General features: G+C 40.1%; 1 protein-coding gene across 4 annotated transcripts in view; it reads right to left on the bottom strand.

The window, feature by feature from the left end:
• TEK (TEK receptor tyrosine kinase) overlaps positions 1–22426 on the bottom strand; it is a 124302-nt gene that overhangs the window by 50386 nt on the left and 51490 nt on the right. For all 4 annotated transcript variants that reach the window (XM_033237520.1, XM_033237518.1, XM_033237519.1 and 1 more), the window contains exons 3-6: positions 12455–12565; positions 11432–11584; positions 5366–5497; positions 4751–4891 (exon numbers count right to left, since the gene is read on the bottom strand). In XM_033237520.1, the coding sequence (XP_033093411.1) occupies positions 4751–4891; positions 5366–5497; positions 11432–11584; positions 12455–12565 (537 nt within the window). The remainder of the gene's footprint in view (positions 1–4750; positions 4892–5365; positions 5498–11431; positions 11585–12454; positions 12566–22426) is intronic.

Raw genomic sequence — 22426 nt, 5'->3', positions numbered from 1 at the left:
GAAAAGCTCGGAAAAAAATGATTATTAATCCTTAGGGACCCATGACACAAAACATCTAACACACATGTAATTGGAGGTCCAAGAAAGATCAGAGAGAAGGGGTTAGAAAAAATATTTGAAGAAATAATGGTTTAAATTATCCCAATTTGTTCAAATTTACACATTCAAAAATTTGTTAAGCCCTTAGCAGAATAAATATAAAGTAAACTATGCATAGGTACATCATAGTTAAACTGCTAAAAACTAAAAATCAAGATAATTTAAAATGTTAGTTTTTTAAGACTGTTTCTTTATAGTAGAATATTTAAGTCACTCAAATTATGTTTTGGTACTTGTAATAAGTTCCTGGGAGGACAGGGTAGAAGGATTATTTTCCCTTGGAGGTCACGAAACCTTCCAGGACAATTCTTTGAATTTGGTACATGGCAAATGGATTCTGTTAACTGAGTGTCCTTATTTTGGTCAACTGTAACATTACTAGAAGGCTTCTAACCAAAAATTAATGCAAAAGCTTGTCTTCTGGGGCACTGATGATTTGTTTTGATTTTGTATTTTATTCACCCAGCTAAAATGCAGTCTTTTTTTTTCAGTATCAATCACAACAAAGTTTTCTACAAATTCAATACAATCACTATCAAAATTGCAATGGAATTTTTCTCAGAGATAGAAAAAACAATTCTAAAATTTATATTGAACCACAGAAGGCCTAGAATAGCCAAAGCAATATTGAGCAAGAAAAAAAATGCTAGAGATATCACATTATCTGATTTCAAAATATATTACAAAGCTATAGCAATAAAAACAGTATGGTGCTGGCATAAAAACACACATAGACCAACGGAACAGAATTGACAGCCCAGAAATAAATTTACACATTTACAGTTAACAGATTCAACAAAAGTATGAAGAACACACAATAGGGAAAGGATCATTTCTTCAATAAATGGTCCTGGGAAAACTAGATAACCACAAGCAGAAGAAAAAAATTAGAACCTCATCTCATTATATTCAAAACTCAATACAAAATGGACTAAAGACACAACATAAGACCTGAAATTGTAAAACTACTAGAAGAAAACAGAGGGGAAAAGCTTCTTGATATGAATCTGGGCAATGATGTTTTTGGATATGACCTCAAAAGCACAGACAACAAAAGCACAAATACACAAATGTGATTGCATCAAACTAACAAGCTTCTGCACAGCAAAGGAAACAATCAACGGAGTGAAGAAACAATGTATGGAACAAGAGACTGTATTTCCAAAGTATATACCTGATAAGAGGTTAATATCCAGAATATATAAGGAACTCAAACAACTTAATAGCAAGAAAACAACCTGATTAAAAAATGGACAAAGGACCTGAATAGACATCACCCTTTTTTGTTTGTTTTCTTTTTTGAGATGGAGTTTCACTCTTGTTGCCCAGGCTGGAGTGCAATGGCATGACCTCGGCTCACTGCAACCTCCACCCCCATGTTCAAGCGATTCTCCTGCCTCAGCCCCCCAAGTAGCTGGGATTAAAGGCACGCGCCACCATGCCTGGCTAATTTTGTATTTTTAGTAGAGACGGGGTTTCTCATTGTTGGTCAGGCTGGTCTCGAACTCCCGACCTCAGGTGATCCACCTGCCTTGGCCTCCCAAAGTGTTGGGATTACAGGTGTGAGCCACCATGCCCAGCCGACATCTCTTAAAAGAAGACATACAAATGGCCAACAGGTATATGAAAAATACCCAACCTCACTGATCATCAGAGAAATGAAAATCAAAACCACAATGAGATATCACATCACACCTGCTAGCATGGCAAGGATGTAGATAATAGGGAACCCTTGTATGCTGTTGGTGGGAATGTAAATTGGCATAGTCATTATGGAAAACATATGGAAGTTCTTCAAAACACTCAAAATAGAACTACCGAGTGATCCAGCAATCCCGTATCTGATATATATCCAAGAGAAATGAAATCACTATCTCAAAGAGACATCTGTATTCTCATGTTCATTGCAGCATTACTTACAGTAACCAAAATATGGACTTGACCAAGTGTCCATCCATGGATGAATGGATAAAGAAAAGGTGGTGTGTACACATATATAAAGGCATATTATTCAGCCTTTGAAAAGAAGGAAATCCTGTCATTTGCAACAACATGGATGAACCTGGAGGGCACTGTGCTAAATGAAATAAGCCAGGCATAGAAAGGTCAATACTGTAAGAGCTCTTCTATACATGGAATCTAAAAAAGTCCAACTTACAGAAGCAGAGTAGCATAGTGGTTCCCAGGGACTGCAGGGTGGAGGAAATGGGGAGATGCTGGTCAAAGGGCAAAAACTTTTAATTACACAGGGTAAGTTCTGGAGTTCTAATATACAGTGTGGTGGCTAAACTTAATATTACTCTATTGTATACTTGAAATTTGCTGAGCAATCTTAAATGCTGTCACCACACGCACACACACAGATGATAACTGTGTGAGGTGATAGATATGTTAATTAGCTTCATAGTGGTAATCATTTCACAGTGTATACATATATCAAAATATCACATTTTGCACCCTAACTACATACAATTTTTAGTTAGCAATGAGACCTTGATAAAGCTGGAAAAAAACTTAATCACAACTTCTTACTCAAAGCAGATGATAGAAAGGTTGAGAACTATTAATAAGCATAAAGGAAATCCGACTACTGGAATCAAGTTTCTCTTAGGATGGCAGAAGACCTTAAAATATCATGAAGCCTTGGTTTTTTTAGTTTCTAGAATACATTGTAACTTTCTTCCTGGCAAAGGGTTCTGAATGACTTTGAATGATCATGTATTTGCACAGTGGAATTCCCGTTCTCTTTATTGTCCCCACTATTTGCTTCAAAAATTTTTATTATTGCTTATTTTCTCAGATAGAAACAAGCCCCGATACATAAAGCATGCCAATGTACAATCTATTGTTGACTATTCTAAATCCTGGACTATTAAAGGAGACCATGTCCTTAAGTAGTTACTGTAAGAAATGTCTCCTTGCTTTCCTACTGCTTTTTGGATGGATTGAACAGGATAGTAACTGTTGAAAGGAGTCTGGAAGAATATTAGAATAGTTCTATTCATAAAATCTTGTTGATTTCTTGATCCAGGAATGGGCTGGAATGAGCTCATGAAATGTACTCTTGGGTCCAGAGACACATTCACTATGAAGCAGATGAAGTTTATGTTCTAGAGACTGCCTGCATGCACCCTTTCCTGGGTCCTAGCAAAGTGTTCGTAGTTTGCATAAGATTTTATTTTATTTTTTTAAAAAGAGGGATCCCCCTGCCTGGAGTCACCTTTTACCTTAAGATGCACACTTCAGAGGCCAGATGGGATTCCTCCACTGCTGTGGCTCATTCCATGTTCCAGGGAGGCAGACATAACATTAAGAGGGAACCGAATGAGGTACTGCAGGTGGCTGAAGCTAACTTTTGTGTAACTCTCCTATTTGTCCTCCTCCTCCAAGCCCGTGGAGCTGTGCTGTCCAGTACAGTTAGCCACATGCGGCTATGGAACCCTTAAAATATAGCTAGTCCAAATTGAAATTTCAAAGACTTGCTATGAAAAAGGGAGTGTTAAATATCTCATTAATACTGTTTTCTATTGATTACATGTTGAACTGATAATATTTTTAACATATTGGGTTAAATAATAGAGCAAAATTATTTCACCTATTTCTCCTCACTTTTTTAATGTGGACACGAGAAAATTTTAAATTCTATATGTGGATGGCTTATATTTCTACTGAATTGCTCTGCCCTGGAGCATTGTTATCAAGTTGCTGGGACCCCAGTGTAGCTACCATTAGTGCTGGATATGGGAAAAGCTGACTTTGTGAGATAAACACTGAAAAGCCTTTGAGCTCTGGCTAATTCACAATATTAATATACATTAAGGAGGTTCTGTCACATTTGTCTGCAGGTTCATGTTGAGCTACTGTGTGAGAGTAGATGTGAAACGCATACTGAAAAATAGATGTCAGATGCACTCCACCGAGCCTGGTCGAACAGGAAAGCTTATTTTAGAAAGGGCAGAGGGACCCTGAGTAGGTGAAGTTAGTACTGCTTGCATAAGGTCCACAGCAGGTAAGATTTTAACTTCTTCAATTTTTGAGCCCCAAATCCTGTCTGGATCTGACCTAAATGCTCTCATTTTGATTTTTTTTTTTTTTTAAGATGAGGTCTCACTCTGTTGCCCAGGCTGGAGTGCAGTATGCAATCATAGCTCACTGCAGCTTCAAACTCCTGGGCTCAAGGGATCCTCCTGCCTCAGCCTCCTGAATAACTGGGACAACAGGCACGTGCTGCCATGCCTGACTAAAGCTGTGATGTTATGATTCACTGAAAAAAAAAAAAAAAAAAAAACAAATCTTCTATAGTCTTCCTACTCAAAGCGTGGTCTGAAAACCAATAGCATCGGAACTACTTGGGAGCCTGTTCAAAATGCAGAACCTTGGCCCCAGTCCATGCCTACCAAATCAGAATCCATGCTTTAGTAAGATCCCCAGATGATAGTTATGAGAAGTACTTTCTTTCTATGTGGTCCAGATTTTTATTGTGAAAATATAATTAACATTGGATGTAAACATCCATGATTCAAAATCCTGTCGTCCAGTAGTGGGTAACTAAGCAGTCCAGGTATATCCTATGTTGTGATTTCCAGCAAACTAGATCTCCTTTGTATATCTGCTAGAACATTTTCTGTCCAAGGATGTGATTGGTCCATACCTTCATTGCACTGCAGACCCTTCCAGCCTGTGGCACAGGAACACCCATAGGGGTCAGGGAGACAGAACACATAAGACTTGCATCCATCTTGTCCACTGCACCTTTCTTTACAAGTTCTGCCAAATGTGTGCCGTTCACAAGCTTTGGGAGGAAAAGAAAAGATGGTTCAGAGTCAAATATGCAACCCTTTGAAATACATAATCCTTTGGATTTATTTCTCCTAGTCTAGTGAATATGGGAAACAGTCAAATCTCAGCTGTGGCATAGTAGGATGAACACACCCTTATGGCCCATTTCACTGATAGTGAAACTGTCCCACAGAGAGGACATCAGGGACATCACTCACAATCATGCAGGTTTGTGCACTGCACAAACCTAGGGGGCAGCATTCACATTGTAAACATCATAGATCTGTATATTTATTATAACTTTCCAGTGGTTGGCAATAAAGAGCCTTTAGGAAAAGGCACCTTTTTCTAATTCACACACAGGTACCATCTGACCTAACAGAGGCCATTTAGCTTCCATTCCCATCTGTGTCCAGATCTAAAATTCTAGATCCAGCAATGACGGCTTTTTAAATCCACAGCTTACTTATCAAGTCTCTTGACTTACCCTTCTCACATGTCCTTCCCATAAACCCAGGAGGGCAAATGCATTCTCCAGTATCTTCATGGCAGACACCATTGTTCACACAAACAGTACAGAGACGGTTACATTCAGGTCCCCACTTCTGAGCTTCACATCCTTTTGTTAAGGAAAACAAGGCTGTGGTGAGTAGAGCACATTCACTCAACAAATCTTTACTGAGCACCTACTGTGTGTCAGTCATTTCAGTGGACAATGGTGAATGAAGATAAAATACAGGTTCTGCTCTCTAAAAGTTAATTGTCTAATATGGGAGACAGACATGTAAACATGAAATTGTGATAGAAACAAAGACAAGGAGTACCTAACTCTCTGTCTGGTGGATGGAAGAGGGCATAAAGGAAGGCTTCCCAGAGGATATGGTGTGCAAGCTGAATCTGCAGGACCAACTAAGTAGCAAAGAAGATAAGGCTGGAGAGTGTGTTCCAGGCAAAGGCAAGGCATGGGAAGAGAACGTGGCCATGTCCAGGGAGCTGCAGGTATGGTTATAGGCTGGCGCTGTAGTTTTCAAAGTGTGGTTTCTGACCAGTAGCATCCCCATCATCTGGGAATCTGTTAGAAATGCAAACCCCAGATCCCACCCAACCACGACCTACTGAATGAGAAATTCTAGAAGTGGCCTAGTAATCTGTGTTTAACAATCCCTGCAGGTGATTCTGATGTATGCTAGAGTTTGAGAACCTCTGGCCTAGAGTATGTGGAGGAGGGATAAGGCTACAAAGAGAAAGAGTAGCAGGAACTAGTAGCCTCCACCTATTTTTCAGCTGGAAAACCATATAAGAAGTGAAACAAGATAGGCAAAACCTAAAGTCCAAGGATGGTAAAATCCTTCTAGATTCAGATTTCCTGGCCACTTCTAACACTTGGTGATTTTTGATTGTTAATGAGGTCCTAGGATAGCTTCTAATATAAGGATAACCCAGGGGGTTGGAATGACCCTTTGTGGTCAGGAATTTAGTTTCATTTCTCATCTGAAGGGAACTAGTGTCTTTGTCCTGTTGTTAGTCTCATGGTAAGCTTGGGCCTGTGCCTACAGCTGATGGAACCTTATAATTTCTTTAGCAAGAACTCCTGGTTATCAGTATTTTCTCTACAGTAATCAAGAAGACTGCCAACACACATAATTTCTTACAGTCTTCCACTTAATAGATAAAGGTACAAAATGTCCAAAAACTAATATTTATATTCCTCAATACATAAAGGGAAAGAGGTTTTGTACAATTAGTGATTTCTTGAGAGCCAGACTGCAGGTTATTTACACATGTTGAAAACTAATGGTGGCAGGCAATGTAGATGGCAATGAGCTTCCTGTGACATTAACTGTAACTAGCGCTGTACCTACCTACAGACCTATCCCAGCGTCACTTCTCATCCCAGGAAGGAAGAAAGAATAAATAAAGCTTTAGGGAATAATAGGGGTGATTTCCTGGGGATGGAGAGGTCAAGAAAAGAGTTTGTTGATAAGCAACAAGTATACAATTAGGCATCTATTTTCTTCAAAGGCCTTGTGATTTTGTATTTTAAGAAACCCTATTTTCGAAAATCTTGCCAGAGAACAAATCTACAGAAAAGAAAATCCTATTGTGATTTTTTAATAAAAAATCTTTAAGCACTGACTGTTTCTAAGTTTCAATTCAGCCTGTAGAGATATTGATATGGTTTGCCTCTGTGTCCCCACCCAAATCTCATCTCCAATTGTAATCCCCACATGTTGAGGGAGGGACCTACTAGAAGGTGATTGGATCATGGGGGTGATTTCCCCCATGCTGTTCTCCTGAGAGTGAGAGAGTTCTCATGAGAGCTAATGGTTTTATTTTATTTTATCTTATTTGAAAAAGAGTCTTGCTCTGTCGCCCAGGCTGGAGTGCAGTGGCAAGATCTCGGCTCACTGCAACCTCTACCTCTCAGGTTCAAGCTATTCTCCTGTCTCAGCCTCCCAAGTAGCTGGGATTACAGATGTCCACCACCACGCCCAGCTAATTTTTTTGTATTTTTAGTAGAGACCAGGTTTCACCATGTCGGCCAGGCTGGTTTTGAACTCCTGACCTAAGTGATCCACCCACCTCGGCCTCCAAAAGTGCTAGGATTACAGGCATGAACTACCATGCCCCGCTGAGCTGCTGGTTTTAAAGTGTGGCATTTCCCCACTTTGCATGCACATGCTCGCTCTCTCCTGCCACCTTGTGAAGAAGGTGCTTGCTTCCCCTTTGTCTTCTGCCATGACTGTAAATTTTCTGAGGCCTCCCCAGCCATGCAGAACTGAGTCAATTAAACCTCTTTTCTTCATAAATTACCCAGTCTCAGGTAGTTCTTTATAGTGGTGTGAAAACTGACTAATACAGATACCCTACAGTTAAGAGAAGTGGACACATGCCTTCATCTCATTTCTTCATAAACATCAATGAACTCATACAGGGGAGAAATATTCTTAAATGGGATGATTGTGATCCAACTTAAACTTTCTTAGAATGATTTTAGATATTAGCTGTGCTTGTCGAATGGTTTGATTAAAATACTCCTAACCACAAAGGAGAATGAACACATACTCCTAGCAAACTGAAAAGAGACAGCTTGGATATCAAAATGTGTTTGAAATCTTTTGCTCTATCTTTAAAGCTCAGGTGAATTTCATACTCTAGTTTATAGGTTTGTTTTAATATTAAATTTTTTTTAAAGCTTTAAGCCTTTTACCACTGTGTTCTTGTGATATAATAATATATATGTTACATATATAGTCTCTTATATTTTATATATATATATACACACACATATATACACATATATATGTATGGATGTGTGTATATATACATATATACACACACACACACATACACACGTATAATATATGTGTAGTCTCTTCCCTGGTTCCTGGCACAGAGTTCCTAAAACCCCTGGAATCTCTGGAGTGGTAAGAGTGCCTTTCGTATGCTAATGAGAGGACTGGTGGCTGGTGGTCCCTAGATAGCTTCGGATGAGGGTTAGTCACCAGAAATACCAAGGCATGATTAGAGAGTTGTGATATTCAGCCTCACCCCCGAATCTCTAGGGAGGGGCTAAAGGCTGCATATTGAATTGATCAATGGCCAATGATTTAATCAATTATGCCTACCTAATGAATCCGCCATAAAAACCCGAAAGGACAGGGTTCAGAGAGCTTCCAGATCACTGAACACACGGAGGTTCCTGGAGGGTGATGTACCTAGAGAGCACACGGACGCTCTGCACCCCTCCCCATACCTTGCCCTGTGCATCTCTTCCACCTGGCTGTTCATCTTATCCTTTGTAATATTCTCTATAATAAGATGCTAAATGTGTTTCCCTGAGTTCTGTGAGCCCTCCTAGCAAATTAACCCAACCCAAGGGGGAGTCTTGCCTCCAATTTATGATATATGGTCAGTCAGAGACATAGGTCACAACCTGGGGCCTGCAACTGGCATCTAAAGTAGGGGCAGTTTTATAGGACTGAACACTTAACTAGTAGGGTCTGATGCTATTTCCCGGTAGAGTCAGAATTAAGTCAAATTGCAGGATACCCAGTTGATATCTGCTAGAGAATTGGATAGGGTGTAAGGAAAAATCCCTACACATTGGTGTCAGAAGTGTTGTGTTCAGTGAGAGCAGAGATTAGGAAAAACACTTTGATTTTCCTATCTCAAACAACTATATATCAACATGCATAGACAGTTTGACCTTCCTAGAAGATGTACCCCATTTACCCTCTGAGTATACCTAGTACATGGTGTTATATCAGACTCCAGAGAAACTATCTAAATGAAATAAAGGCAAATTGCTTCCTTGCCATTCAGTCTCTCCTGAGTAGTGGAATAAAATGGGATGTCACTTGCTTCTCCCAAGTCCACAGAAACTTCATGTAAAGGTAGCTGTGAGGCAAGCTATTAGAAGCTGAATATTGCAGTTTTGCTATCATCATAAATCATATTTTTTAAAGATTCATCTTACAAAAAGGCTGCTCTGACATTTAATAGAAGTCAAGCACAGTAGTCATCTAGGAGGAAACAGGTCCTGGGTACATAGAAAGATTCCTCTCGACTCAAGCCCAAATAGTCCTGCCTATAAAACACCTTGCTATATTTTATGTCCACAGAGGGGGCTAAGCGTGGAGCATAAACTAGATGAACCACACTTCTCATACTTCTATTGTCATTTTTCAATATTTATTTAGGTAATTATACATGTGCCTACTCTGATTGGGAATGACCCAAAGGACAGGGATTTATCTTATGATCCTGTATTCTCAACACCAACACAATTCTTGGCACAGATTTATAATCAACACATTTTGGTAAACGAATGGGGGAACATAATGCAAAGCAAATGAATTGGAGATGCCAATCATTAGAGGAATGACAGAGAAGTCCAGGCATTTAGACCCGAAGACTTCAATATTTAATATTATGAAAACCTGATATAGCTGGGGAGAATTCAGGGCAAATCATTTTCTTTCTATTCATCAAGTTCCTGTAAAAATTACAGGAAAATGTAATGGTGATATTTATGCCCCACTTCAATAGTTATAATGGAGAAAAAAAGTTTTTACTAGTTCTAACTCTTACATTTTTCAAAACTGAAAATAAAAATCACACTTAAGAGTTAAATGGCCTGGGAAGTGTGGGATTTGCAGGAGGCAATGCTTAAGTAGACTTTAGTCTAATCCAAGAGGTCCAACTCATCCCCCTAGAGCAGACACCTTTCAGTGAGACTGCTTTACTCATTGTGATCCCCCTTTTTATATGGATGATTATGCTGTACAAATGTGAGCTTCTAGTGCCTGTAACTTGTAGTACATGGATCCACTCTTGTCTATAGCTCACTGGTCTAGGCTGATAGACATCTAATATATGTTAGGCCAATCTCATTATTTATCCTGGAAATTCAAAATTTGGAAGTGAAAGAAACATTGCTGAAGCTGAGTCACGGTAAAAGCAGCATCTTTGAGAGAAAGCCCTCTCCCCTACCTCCCCACACCCACCACAACGGAGCCTCAGCTCTTCCTTGAAGCTTATCTTTACTGGAACTTGCTTTATAGTGGTTTTTTTTTTTCTTTTTGAGACAGGGTCTTGCTCTTTCATCCAGCCTGGCCCGCTGCAGCCTCGACCTCCTGAGTTTGAACTATCCTCCTACCTCAACCTGCCAAATAGCTGGAACTACAGGCATGCATCACCATGCCTGGCTAATTTTTGTATTTTTTGTAGAGATGGGGTTTTGCCATGTTGCCCAGGCTGGTCTCAAACTCTTGAGCTCAAAGGACCTCTCAAAGTGCTGAGATTACAGGCATGAGCCACGATACCCGGCCACTTTTCAGCTTTCCCATCAATTTATTAAGAGTCCTTAGTGTCCTCCTCTTGTATGGTTTGGCTGTGTCCCTACCCAAATCTCATCTTGAATTGTAGTTCCCATAATCCCCATGTGTTGTGGGAGGAACCCAGTAGGAGGTAATTTAATAATGGGGGCAGTTGCCCTCATGCTGTTCCCATGATAGTGAGTGAGTTCTCATGAGATATGATGGTTTATATGGTGCTTTCCCCTCTCCTTCACTCTCATTCTTCTCTCTCCTGCCACCATGTGAAGAAGGATGTGTTTGCTTCCTCTTTTGCCATGATTGTAAGTTTCCTGATGGCTCCCCAGCCATATTGAACTGTGAGTCAATTAAACCTCTTCCCTTAATAAATTACCCAGTCTCAGGTATGTCTTAATAAAGAGCATGTGAAATTAGAAATGATTTGCCCTGAGAAAAGAAAATGATTTGCCCTGAATTTTCCCCAGCTATGTCAAGTATTTGTAATATTAAATATTTAAGTCTTCAGGTCTAAATACCTGGGTTCCTCTGTCATTCCTCTGATGATTGCTATCTCTTATTCATTTGCTTTGCAGCATAAGAACAGACTAATACCACCTCCAACCAATCCCTGGTTTTTGCTTAAGAAGCCATAGTTCGTTTCTATTACCTGCAACGAAAAATCCTAACAACCTGACAACTACACCATCACAAATGGTGGCCTCTCCATCACTTACTCCGGACTATCAGCCTGGTGAAGGCCGAGGTGAAGAGGTTTCCTCCTATATACCTGGCCGAGTACACTCCAGCATCCTGGGGCTGAGCATGAGGCAGGTGTACTTCTAGAATATCAGGTACTTCATGCCGAGGCACTGAATGGATGAAGGAACCTAGTAAGAGGGAAGAGGGAATAACAATAGATCACACTGAAACATTCCTGTTTCCTTGTCTGGTTTCTCCACTTAATCAGCTTTCCCTGACGTGGTAAAGAAAATGTGCTCTCACATATTGGATGTGGGAGAAGAATGAAAAGGCTGAACTATTCAGTACTCTCCCAATAGTCAAGATAGTCATAGTGATAAAACAGATAGGTTAGTCTGTGGGATCTACGACCAAACACATCAAGGTGGGAGTAGTCTAAGTTCTTACATTCTACAGGGAGAAGTGAACATAGTTGGCAGGCAAAGTTAGGTGAAAAATGAGAGGTAACCCTGTCAACTAACCAATTAACCAGGAGATATCTATAATCGCTACTCCAGTCTGGAAGCCCTATTCACTCACAGACTTCAGAATGATCCCATCAATATCCCAGCTGGATCAGGCAACTGACACCAGGTGGTATCAAACCATAGCTAGGTTCTAGACACATTTGGATTACGCAGTTGGACTGTCAGAACTGCTAACAATTGGCTTCCCATGTTTACCGTGGTAGTCTCCTAAACCTTGCAATCAACAATGTCAGAACCAAAGAAACTCACATTTTACATGGCTGAAGCTGGGATCTCACATTATGATGGGGTTTTATTGTATGCACATATACCATGTACATTCATATATATGAATTCCACTTTAATATTCTTAAGTAACCAAATATGTCACCTAAGAGGGCTTCTATCATACACAGAATTTGAAAGCTTGCATCATAGCTGCTTTAATTCAAACATCTGCCCGCAAGACCACAATAGGAAAATGATCCAATATGTTGTATGTTATCTGATATCTCACATCATAATGGGGAAAGCAATGAAACACATACTCACCATTTTTGTAAATCACTGCATCTTCTTCTTTAATCAATACCTTTTTGAAAGATATGTTTACATTATCTCCCTTGTCCACAGTCATAGTTAAAGTAGCTGGTAGGAAGGAAGCTTTTAAAAGAGAGAAAACAAATACCAAAAATGGGGTCACACATTTTCTCCAGGAGCAATTGAACTTTGAGACTCAGAAAATGAGGGCTGGCACTTGCTAGGTGTCAAATGGTTTTTGTAATGTGAAAAACAGTGGTGGCTAATTTACACTCCATAAGACTGTAATTTTCTATTCAGTGGTTGTGGTTGGGGAGGTGAGGACTTTGTGTTGATCAGTTCAGAGTGAATATCCCTTATCTGAAATACTTAGGGCCAGAAGTGTTTCAGATTTTATTTTTCCATTTTGAAATATTTGCATTATGCCAGCTAGGGATCCCAAATCAGAAAATCTGAAATCCAAAATGCTCCAATGAACATTTCCTTTAAGCATCAAATTGGCACTCAAATATTTTTGGATCTTGGGGTATTTCAGATTTCAGATTTTTGGATTTGGAATACTCAACCTGTACCTATTATCAAACTAAGTCCTGATACTAACAACAAACTACATTAACTATGAATCTGCCATCCTTTTCCAATCCCAACCAAGTTTTCTCAAAGCGGAAAAAAATACCAACGAAATCTGAGTTTCCCCAAAGTGAAAGAGAAAAAACATTTGCCAAATGGCTTTTCCCCTGGTCCTTTTGTGTTGTTGTTGTTGTTCCAAATAATTCTAATTCTAATTCTAATTTCCATGCATTTTTCAAATAAAATGAGCAAAATGCTGGACTTACTACTCATGGTGTAAATATTGGAAGACTGAAGAATAAAGACAAGGATAGAATCTAATATCTTGCCTTCTACCTTTTAATTATATATGTATGAACTGACATAGTTATGGAACTGGACAGTACTGAGATGTAACTGGGAAAATTATTTTATATTTGACTTATAAAATCATAAGCCCAGGCTGGGCACAGTAGCTCATGCCTGTAATCCCAGTCCTTTGGGACGCCAACATAGACAGATCACCTGAGGTCAGGAGTTCGAGACCAGCCTGGCCAACATGGCGAAACCCCGTCTCTACTAAAAATACAAAAATGAGCCAGCAACTTTCTTCCAGCAACAAGAGTTTCTGAATTCCTTTAACTTATATCATAATCTGCAGAAAGCCAAACTCTGTGAGATAAGGAGGTATTAACTTTAGGCTTTAAGTTAAGCCAATGTTAACAATATAAGGCTCACCACTAAAAGAAGAGAAACAGTCTATCTAACTTTCCTCAATAGGAGGGCAAGAGAGAAGAGAAGGAAACAAAAGACATAAAATGAGAACCAAAGGACCAGAGAAAATCATGGCGTGGAAAAGATAGAATAAGTTGGCAGAAGTTATGCCAAATATATATTAAAAGGCAGGAGCTCATATCAAATTGAGATCAGAAAATCTTAGATTCTAGAATCTTAATTCTAAAACACACACACACATAAAACTGTGTGCTCTTTTCATGAAGTATGCATTCAACATAATGGCACATAAGATTGCAAATAAAGGGATGTAAAAATATATAGCACACTAACACTAAATAAAACTAGTATTGCAACATTTATACAGAAAAAATTATCATAAAGCTAAAAAACTGTTAGGGATAAACATGGTCATTATGTAACGATAAAACAGAACCATCTACTGATAAAACCCTGTTAGATTTTATTCACATGTCATGTTCAGGAAGATACTGTAATCCTGAAATTATATATGCATCTAACAACAGAATTTCAAAGTTCATGAAACAAAAAGTGTCAGAATTAAAGAAACTGACAAATCCATAAGCACAGTGGAAACTTTCAGAAATTAATCAAAAAGACTGAAAATTACTAAGAAAATATTTAGGAGATTTTAATAATGCTATTAGAGATCTGTTAAATATTCATTTACCCCTTGCTCAGTTACTGAAATACACATTATTTACCAGAACATTACCTATTTATCCACAAAGCACATCTCTGTTAATAACAAATTCTCTGACCAGAATGCACCTAAATTAGAAATTAATAGCAAAACATCCTGCCCCCCAAAGTAAGAATTCCTATAAAGATTCAGACCAGGACTAAGCCTTGGGATTGTACGGATCCTGCTAAGGACCTTGTGATGAACCAGCTGGTCATTGTGCCCTCATTCTCATCTCATCCATAGCTTTCAGATGGTGATTTGAGAAAGACTAATCAAGTGTTTTGTGCATCACTGGCTAAGACAGCTACCCTGTGAGAGCAAAAGATGCCTCCAAACCATGCTCAGAAGGACCTGGGCTTTAGGCTTGTCTGCTTGCTTTCATTGGCTGTGGGCTGTGCCTGCTGACCCTAGTGTGGGTGCCTTGCACAGACTCCCCTGGTGGTCAGGTATGTGAATGCCTTTGGTACAGATGATGACTGGGGCAAACCCAGAGAGACCACGGGGTAGATCATTCCAGCAGTGTGAGCGCTGGAATCAGACACATTCCTGGGCTTGGATCCACCCTCTCCCACTCTTTTTGGAAGAGTTGCTTCACCTCTGCAAATCTCAGTTTTCTCATGTGTAATTGAAAAGTAATAATACCTACCTTCAAAGGTTGTTAGTAATATTAAGTGATGTAGGCTAAGCCCTGAGGTGCTTAGAGGAGGTCAGTATCCTTCTAATATAAACAGCAACACTGCTGTGCTGACATTTCTGATATAAACCTGAGGGACACTTTTCTCCAGAGCACTAAAATGAACCAGCCATAAAGGAGGAGCAGACAGGGAACTGGATGGTGACGAGGGCTGGCTTTGCGGGGCTTCTGCTCGCATTGCCAAGTGCTTCATTTAGCCCTCCAAATGCATGCAGCTCTTGCTCTCTGTGGCATGCTCCTGGACTCCTATGAGAATTTTTTTCTGACCATTTCATGCTGTTGTTCCCGTCTATGTGGGTTGTTTATATTTTCTGCTCCTTTGTGTCAGAATTATTTAGCTGACCGTGGGACTTCTCACTCAGTATTGTGTTCTGAAAGGAACCAAGGTTCCCCAGTAGGCTCAACTCCAAGTAGCTTTCCCCCCACTACTCTGCGGCTCTTTATTATTTAGGACTGTGCTTTTTAAGCTCCTGTTTTCTTAGGGGCATTATCACACCAGAGTTTCACCGCTGTCCAGAGTTTACCTCTGCATGAATGTCTCTAGGCTGGTTGTTCTCTGCTGAGTACTAACGAAGGAAATCCAACATTCATGTCCTACTTTGGGCTTTCTGATGACACAGGAGCCTGGCTTGTATTTCAGTACACATATATTGATGTCATGTGACTTGACTAGACCATAAAAACAACAAGAACATTTTAATAGTGCCTACTATGGACCAAGCACTGTTATAAGCACTTTACACAAATTTAATTGTCAGCCTGGGGGCGGAGGCTCACGCTTCTAATCCCAAAACTTTGGGAGGCCAAGGTGGGTATCTTAAGGCCAGGAGTTTGAGACCAGCCTAGGCAACACAGTGAGACCTCCTCTCTACAAAAAAATGTTTAAAAATTAGCCAGGTATGGTGGCATATGCCTGTAGTCCCAGCTGTTCAGGAGGATCACTTGAGCTTAAGAAATCAAGACTGTAGGCCAGGCATGGTGGCTCAAGCCTGTAATTCTAGCACTTTGTGAGGCCGAGGTGGGCAGGTCACAAGGTCAGGAGATCAAGACCATCCTGATTAACACAGTGAAACACCATCTTTACTAAAAATACAAAACATTAGGCGTGGTGGCGGGTGCCTGTAAGTCCCAGCTACTCAGGAGGCTTAGGCAGAAGAATGTCGTGAACTCAGGAGGCAGAGCTTGCAGTGAGCCGAGATCGCGTCACTGCACTCCAGCCTGGGCGACAGAGTGAGACTCTGTCAAAAAAAAAAAAAAAAAGAGAGAGAGTTCAAGACTATAATGAGCTACTGCACCCCAGCCTGGGCAACAGAGCGAGACTCCAACTAAAAAAAAATTACTTTTTATAATATCCCTATGAGACAGGTGCTACAATTATCCTAATTTTACAGATGAGGAAATTAAGGTACAGAGAATCTAGGTAACCTGTCCAAGATCACATAGCATATACATGGGAGAGCCAGGATTTGAACCAAGGAATCTGGCTCCACATGCTTTCATAGATTATGTAATGTTAGCACTCAAAAGGCTTTAAGGTCCAACCACCTCATTCTATAAATGATATTGCCGAGGCCTAGGTTAGAAGATAACTTGCTTAAGATCATTTGGATGGGCTAATTCATGGGCAGAACTTAACTAAAAATATAATTCCTTATTCCATAAGGGCTGGAGAAGAAAGTAGGTGGTAGTAAAAGTTATATACAAGTGAAAAAACAGATGAAAAACAAGTGAGCTCAATTTCAGTCATCTCCTTTTAGTTTACTTATTGTATAAGTACCACAGGAAAAATTTAGTTTTATATCTGTGATTATTTTGTGCAATTTCACCACAGTCCTGTGAAGACAGTATAGCTACAGTTTATCCATATGGGAGATGCAGTTGAGAAAGACTAAGTCCCTTACCCAAGGCCTGTCAACAGTGAATAAATGTGGAAGTTGAGACACAAACTCAAGACCTCCACCCCTAGTTCTCCAGACTTATCTTCTCCAGGTCCACATCCTTAGCTCTCAATTCCAGCCACTTTGAACTGTATTCAGTTCCTTAGCCAGACCTCTTCACTAACGTCCTAGTCATGGGTTTTCTTTCTTCTTTTCTCATCCTTTTCTCCTAAGCCTCGTCAGTTCCTACTCATTCATCAGTTTCCATTTAGGTATCTCCAGAGACCTCACACAACACTTGGAACACAGGTTAGATGCTCTCATAGCTACTCCCTAAATACCCCTGCATTTTTCCATTATAGCCCCACTCATGGTATATAACCCCTACTAGATTGAGTGTTCCAGGAGGGCAAGATCACATCTGGTTTGAAAGGTAGCACAGGGTGATGGTTAGAGCCAAGCTTCTAGAATCAGGCCTGACTTCACCTTCCCAGATCCAACACCCCATAGCTAGTGAATGCACGTAAGTTACAATAGCTAAGCCTCATCTATTAGTGGGGTCTTAACAGTCCTCATCTGATATATATTTGATAAAGACTAAGTTAGTAATACATATAAAGTTGCTAGGGGAATGTCAGGCATACAAAGGAAAATGTGTGGCACAAATAGAGGCTCAAGAATAATTGTGGTGGCCGGGCGCGGTGGCTCACGCCTGTAATCCCAGCACTTTAGGAGGCCAAGGTGGGCGGATCACGAGGTCAGGAGATGGAGACCACCCTGGACAACATGGTGAAACCCCATCTCCACGAAAAATACAAAAACAAGCTGGGCATGGTGGTGCGTGCCTATAGTCCCAGCTACTCGGGAGGCTGAGGCAGGAGAATCGCCTGAACCCAGGAGGCAGAGGTTGCAGTGAGCCGATATTGCACCACTGCACTCCAGCTTGGGTGACAGAGCAAGACTCCGTCTAAAAAAAAAAAAAAAGAAGAAGAATTATGGAATGAAAGTATAAATGAACTAAACTGTTTCAGATTTTCCCATTTTCTTGATGCTTTTAACATATTCCTTTGTGTTATTTAACTGCAAATGGCTCTCCTCAATCAACTTCATAAATCATGTTTGGGAAGTTTGATATTCTTAATATAAAGCTATTTCTCAAATGAAAGGAATAAAATAACCCTCTGTTTCTTCTAATGGATCAGTTTGAAACAGGTCTTTGGATCTGAAAATGTTTCAAACTTTATATATAATTTCCTACCCCCAAATGAAATCACCAATGAGGTTTGAGTCAAACTGCTGTTGACTATTTTGGATGATGCCATTGATAAAAACCAGTTTGGCTGTTTGGGGTGTATGAGCCAATGTAAGCTGTGTTTTGGCACATCTCAAATGGATTTTCCACTTCCTCCACAGATGTACGAGTCAGCAGCAAGCAGGAATATATTGATGTTTATTTTATCCTGCTGCGTCCCTAGGCAGGCATTTCTGAGTTTCCATGATGTTTTAATAACGAATTAACAGTGACATGAAAACATAGTTTTGGAGGTTTTTCCTGATTCACCATAAAGGATTTCACTTTCCTCAAACCAGATTTCCCCCACTGGATGGTCAGCAAGAAAAACAGAACCTGTTCACCAGCTTGAGATGCTGTTATTGTTAAAATACAGGAGGGAACATACTACCTATTTTTCCATTTTGTGTAAAACTCCATAATATGTTACTGCATAGTAAAAATTTCTACAATTGAGTAGGAAAATTGTCTCACCAATTTATTACTCAAAGAAATTATAATAATCACAGTTGTTAAACATTTACTGTGAAGCAGATAATGTAATTGGTAATAGTTAAGTGCCTTATTTAATTTTCAAATATGTGTGATAAAATCTCTATCCCTATTTTTTTCCACATGAGGAAAAATTATGACTTCAATTAAGTAACTTGTCCTGAGCCACACCACTCAGTCGCAGAGGTAGACTTGAACCCATATCTGTCTGACTTCCACTCTCATACCTCTACTCTGTGCCCTGCGTTGCTTTTTAGGGCTTCAGGTGGAATCATTGTACTTTATAAAACAAGAGCTCAGAATCAGGGAGAGTTGTTAACATTAAGTGAGAATGTTATCGAAAGGGTAGTGTAGTGGTAATAAATACTGTCTCTGAGGTCAGATCACTTGGCATCAAATGCTATTCCCACCATTTACAAGATGCTATTATTCTTACTACTATGTACCTTATTCTGCAGCAATGTATTGCGTAACCTAAGCTTTTAAGGACACATTCACTGTGCAAATCAATGCTTCTTGTCTATACCAACTAATTTAAAACAAAACAATTTTGTAGGTATTATTATACCCATTTCACAGATGATGAATAATTGAGACCTATAGAAGTTAAATAATGTGCCAAAGGCCACACGGCTGGTGAGTGATGGAGAAAGAATGAAAACTCAGGTGAGTATAACTCTAAAAGCCATCTTCTCATTAGTGTTTCTCACTATCCAGGTCTGCCTTTGCCTCATTTAACTGAAATGAAGCCATCCTTTACCTGTGGTTACCTAGACTCTCAGTTTGGGGGGATCATTACAGTGGGTTTTTAACTCGCAATGTTCTGGTCCAGTTTGCTTTCCATGTTCTTATTTATACATTGTCAAGGATGACCTCTGGACAGGGCAGCGAGGACACAGTGGCACTTCACATTTTGTTCCCACGAAATGACTGGGGCATAATCTCAGATCATCTTCCTTTAGAATGTGGAAACATCAGCAGAAGAACATTAGTCTTTATACAAGTCAAATCCAAAATGACACATGTGAAAAATAATAGAGCTGACTTTCAGCCATGATAGCTTTGGCACACCTCACATCCCTTTGTTCAACCTCTCTTCCCTCAACGGAGAGCTGCATTCCTGGGAATTTCTGTTGCGCACTTTTCCCACTTGCCCTGCTGTCATTTAAAGGTGAACATTCTAGTTTTGCTAAGAAAACCCTTTCCTTCATTTGTAATGAATAGCAATTTTCTTACTTTTGACCTTAAAATGAGTTTCCTGCCTTCAAATCTTTTCATTACTACCATTAGCAAATTCAAAGAAATATTTTCAGGTGGACTCTAATTAGAGGCTAACTCTAAACCCCTGCTGCTCAAAGTGTGGTCCATGGTTGAGCAGATTCTCATCACCTGGGACATGTAGAAATGCAGAATCCCAGGACTCTCCCAAACAACCTATTAAATCCGAGTCTGCATGTTTACAAGACCCACAGGTGATCTGTAAGCATGTTCAACTTTAAAAAGCATTGATCCAAAAAAATATACAGACTACAGATGGTTAGATTATAAAAGAAACAGTCAAACAGCAATGTGCAGAGGTGTGTTACTGAACTGGATCAGCTTTCTAAAAGTAAGGCCTGGTGCAGTGGCTCACACCTGTAATCCCAGCACTTTGAGAGGCCAAGGTGGGAGGATAGCTTGAAGCTGGTAGTTCAAGACCAGCCTGGGCAGCAAAGAGGACCCTGTAGCTACAAAACTATTTTTTAATTAGCCAGGCATGGCGGTGCATGGCTGTAGTCCCGGCTACTTAGGAAGCTGAGGTGGGAGGATAGCATGAGCCCAGGAGGTCAAGGCTGCAGTAAAGTATGACTGTGCCACTGCACTCCAGCCTGGGCAACAGCAAGACCCTGTCTTAAAACAAACAAACCAACCAACCCTAAACAGCTCACAATGTGATTATTTCACATAATGACAAGTCCTCGGTCCACAGCTCCTGTGGTTGTGATGATATTAATTTGGAAAAGACTCCTTCATTTTAGGAATCAGCAGCCCAGACAAAGTGGCTGATAGGGGAGAGGCTAGATCATTCCAGGCAGAACAAAGGGAGGTCACCTCAGCTGGAATTCTGTACCTTCCTCCCAGCAGACAGCATCAAGAGCACCAGAAGTCTACCTGCCTGTCCAGGCCTGGAACCTTAGAATACAATTATTAAATAATGTTTGCAACACCATCTCCTTCAACTGCCATCACATAGGTGGACTGGTCTAAAGATTTAGCTTAAGGCCCAGTTTTATTTTGAGAAAAAGACTTCATCACATCATTGCCTTGTGGGGTAGAAGAAAGCCTTAATAATCCTCCCTTAGAGGAGGCTTTCAAAATCCTCCTGCAAAATTCTGGTGTTTTCTGAGCTAGACCTGGGTACTCGACTGCTAAAATTAAATCATGGTCCTTTTCCAAGAATGGCAGCCTGCAAAGAGGACCCTAATTCTTCATTCCTCCCCGCATCCCTGACTCGTTGTGATTTCCACTTGTGGTGCCCTCTCACTCTGACACTAGGCTCAGCTACTTAACTGGCTTAGGTCGATACAATGAAGCAGAAGTGATAGTGTACAATTGTGAGCCTAGGTTGCAAGGAGTCTCATGTCTACATCTCACGTACATGAGATGAGACTCCTTGCAACCTAGGCTGAGAATCGTACACTATGACCTTATATGACCTTAGCCTGCTATAGTTTAAGGAACTGAGCAAAGTTGCTCCAGCCAAGGCCAGCCTACTAAGCCTATAGCCAGGCAACACTATATATGTAAGGAATCCCAGCCAAGGGCAATACATCCATCTAATTAACTGTGTTAATTAGTTGTGTAGCTGACTTAGACTCACAAACTATAATGCTCATTATTGTATGCCACTGTGGTTTGTGGTTATGTTACACCACATTATTGTGGCAATAGAAAATTGGTACACTGGCCGGGCACAGTGGCTCACGCCTGTAATCCCAGCACTTTGGGAGGCCACGGCGGGCAGATCACGAGGTCAATAGATCAAGATCATCCTGACCAACATGGTGAAACCCATCTCTACTAAAAATACAAAAAATTAGCTGGGCATGGTGGTGCACACCTGTAGTCCCAGCTACCTGGGAGGCTGAGGCAGGAGAATCACTTGAACCCAGGAGGCGAAGGTTGCAGTGAGCTGAAATCATGCCACTGCACTCTAGCCCAGTGACAGAGTGAGACTCTGTCTCAAAAAAAAAAAGGAAAAAAGAAAATTGATATACCAAGTAACCAATTAAATTGAGTTACTGATGTATATTTCCCTTCTAAAATTCTTATTTATATTTAATCTTCTCCTGAAAATATTAACTTCCATTAAGGGTATTTAGGGACAAGCAAAGCAATGTATCACATGAAAAATCAAGTAAGAAAGCTCAAAATAGTCAGTAGTTTGGCAATGAACACTTGTTTTCATTGCTATGATTTTCATATTAGATACATGTAACAGAGTCATATATCCATAAGTACCATGATGCCCTTAGTAGAACATATGAAATATTTCATTTGATCTCACAATGTAGGCACAATATATAGTTAAGGGGTTGGACTGCGTAGTTTCCTTTTTCTCTAACATTCCATGTACCGGATACAGCGATGCATGGAAAGA

This window comes from Trachypithecus francoisi, unplaced genomic scaffold (assembly GCF_009764315.1).
Source record: "Trachypithecus francoisi isolate TF-2019V2 unplaced genomic scaffold, Tfra_2.0 Lachesis_group16, whole genome shotgun sequence".
Taxonomy (NCBI): domain Eukaryota; kingdom Metazoa; phylum Chordata; class Mammalia; order Primates; family Cercopithecidae; genus Trachypithecus; species Trachypithecus francoisi.
Note: the sequence above shows the minus strand (reverse complement) of the source record. Positions and strands in the feature narration are given on the sequence as shown.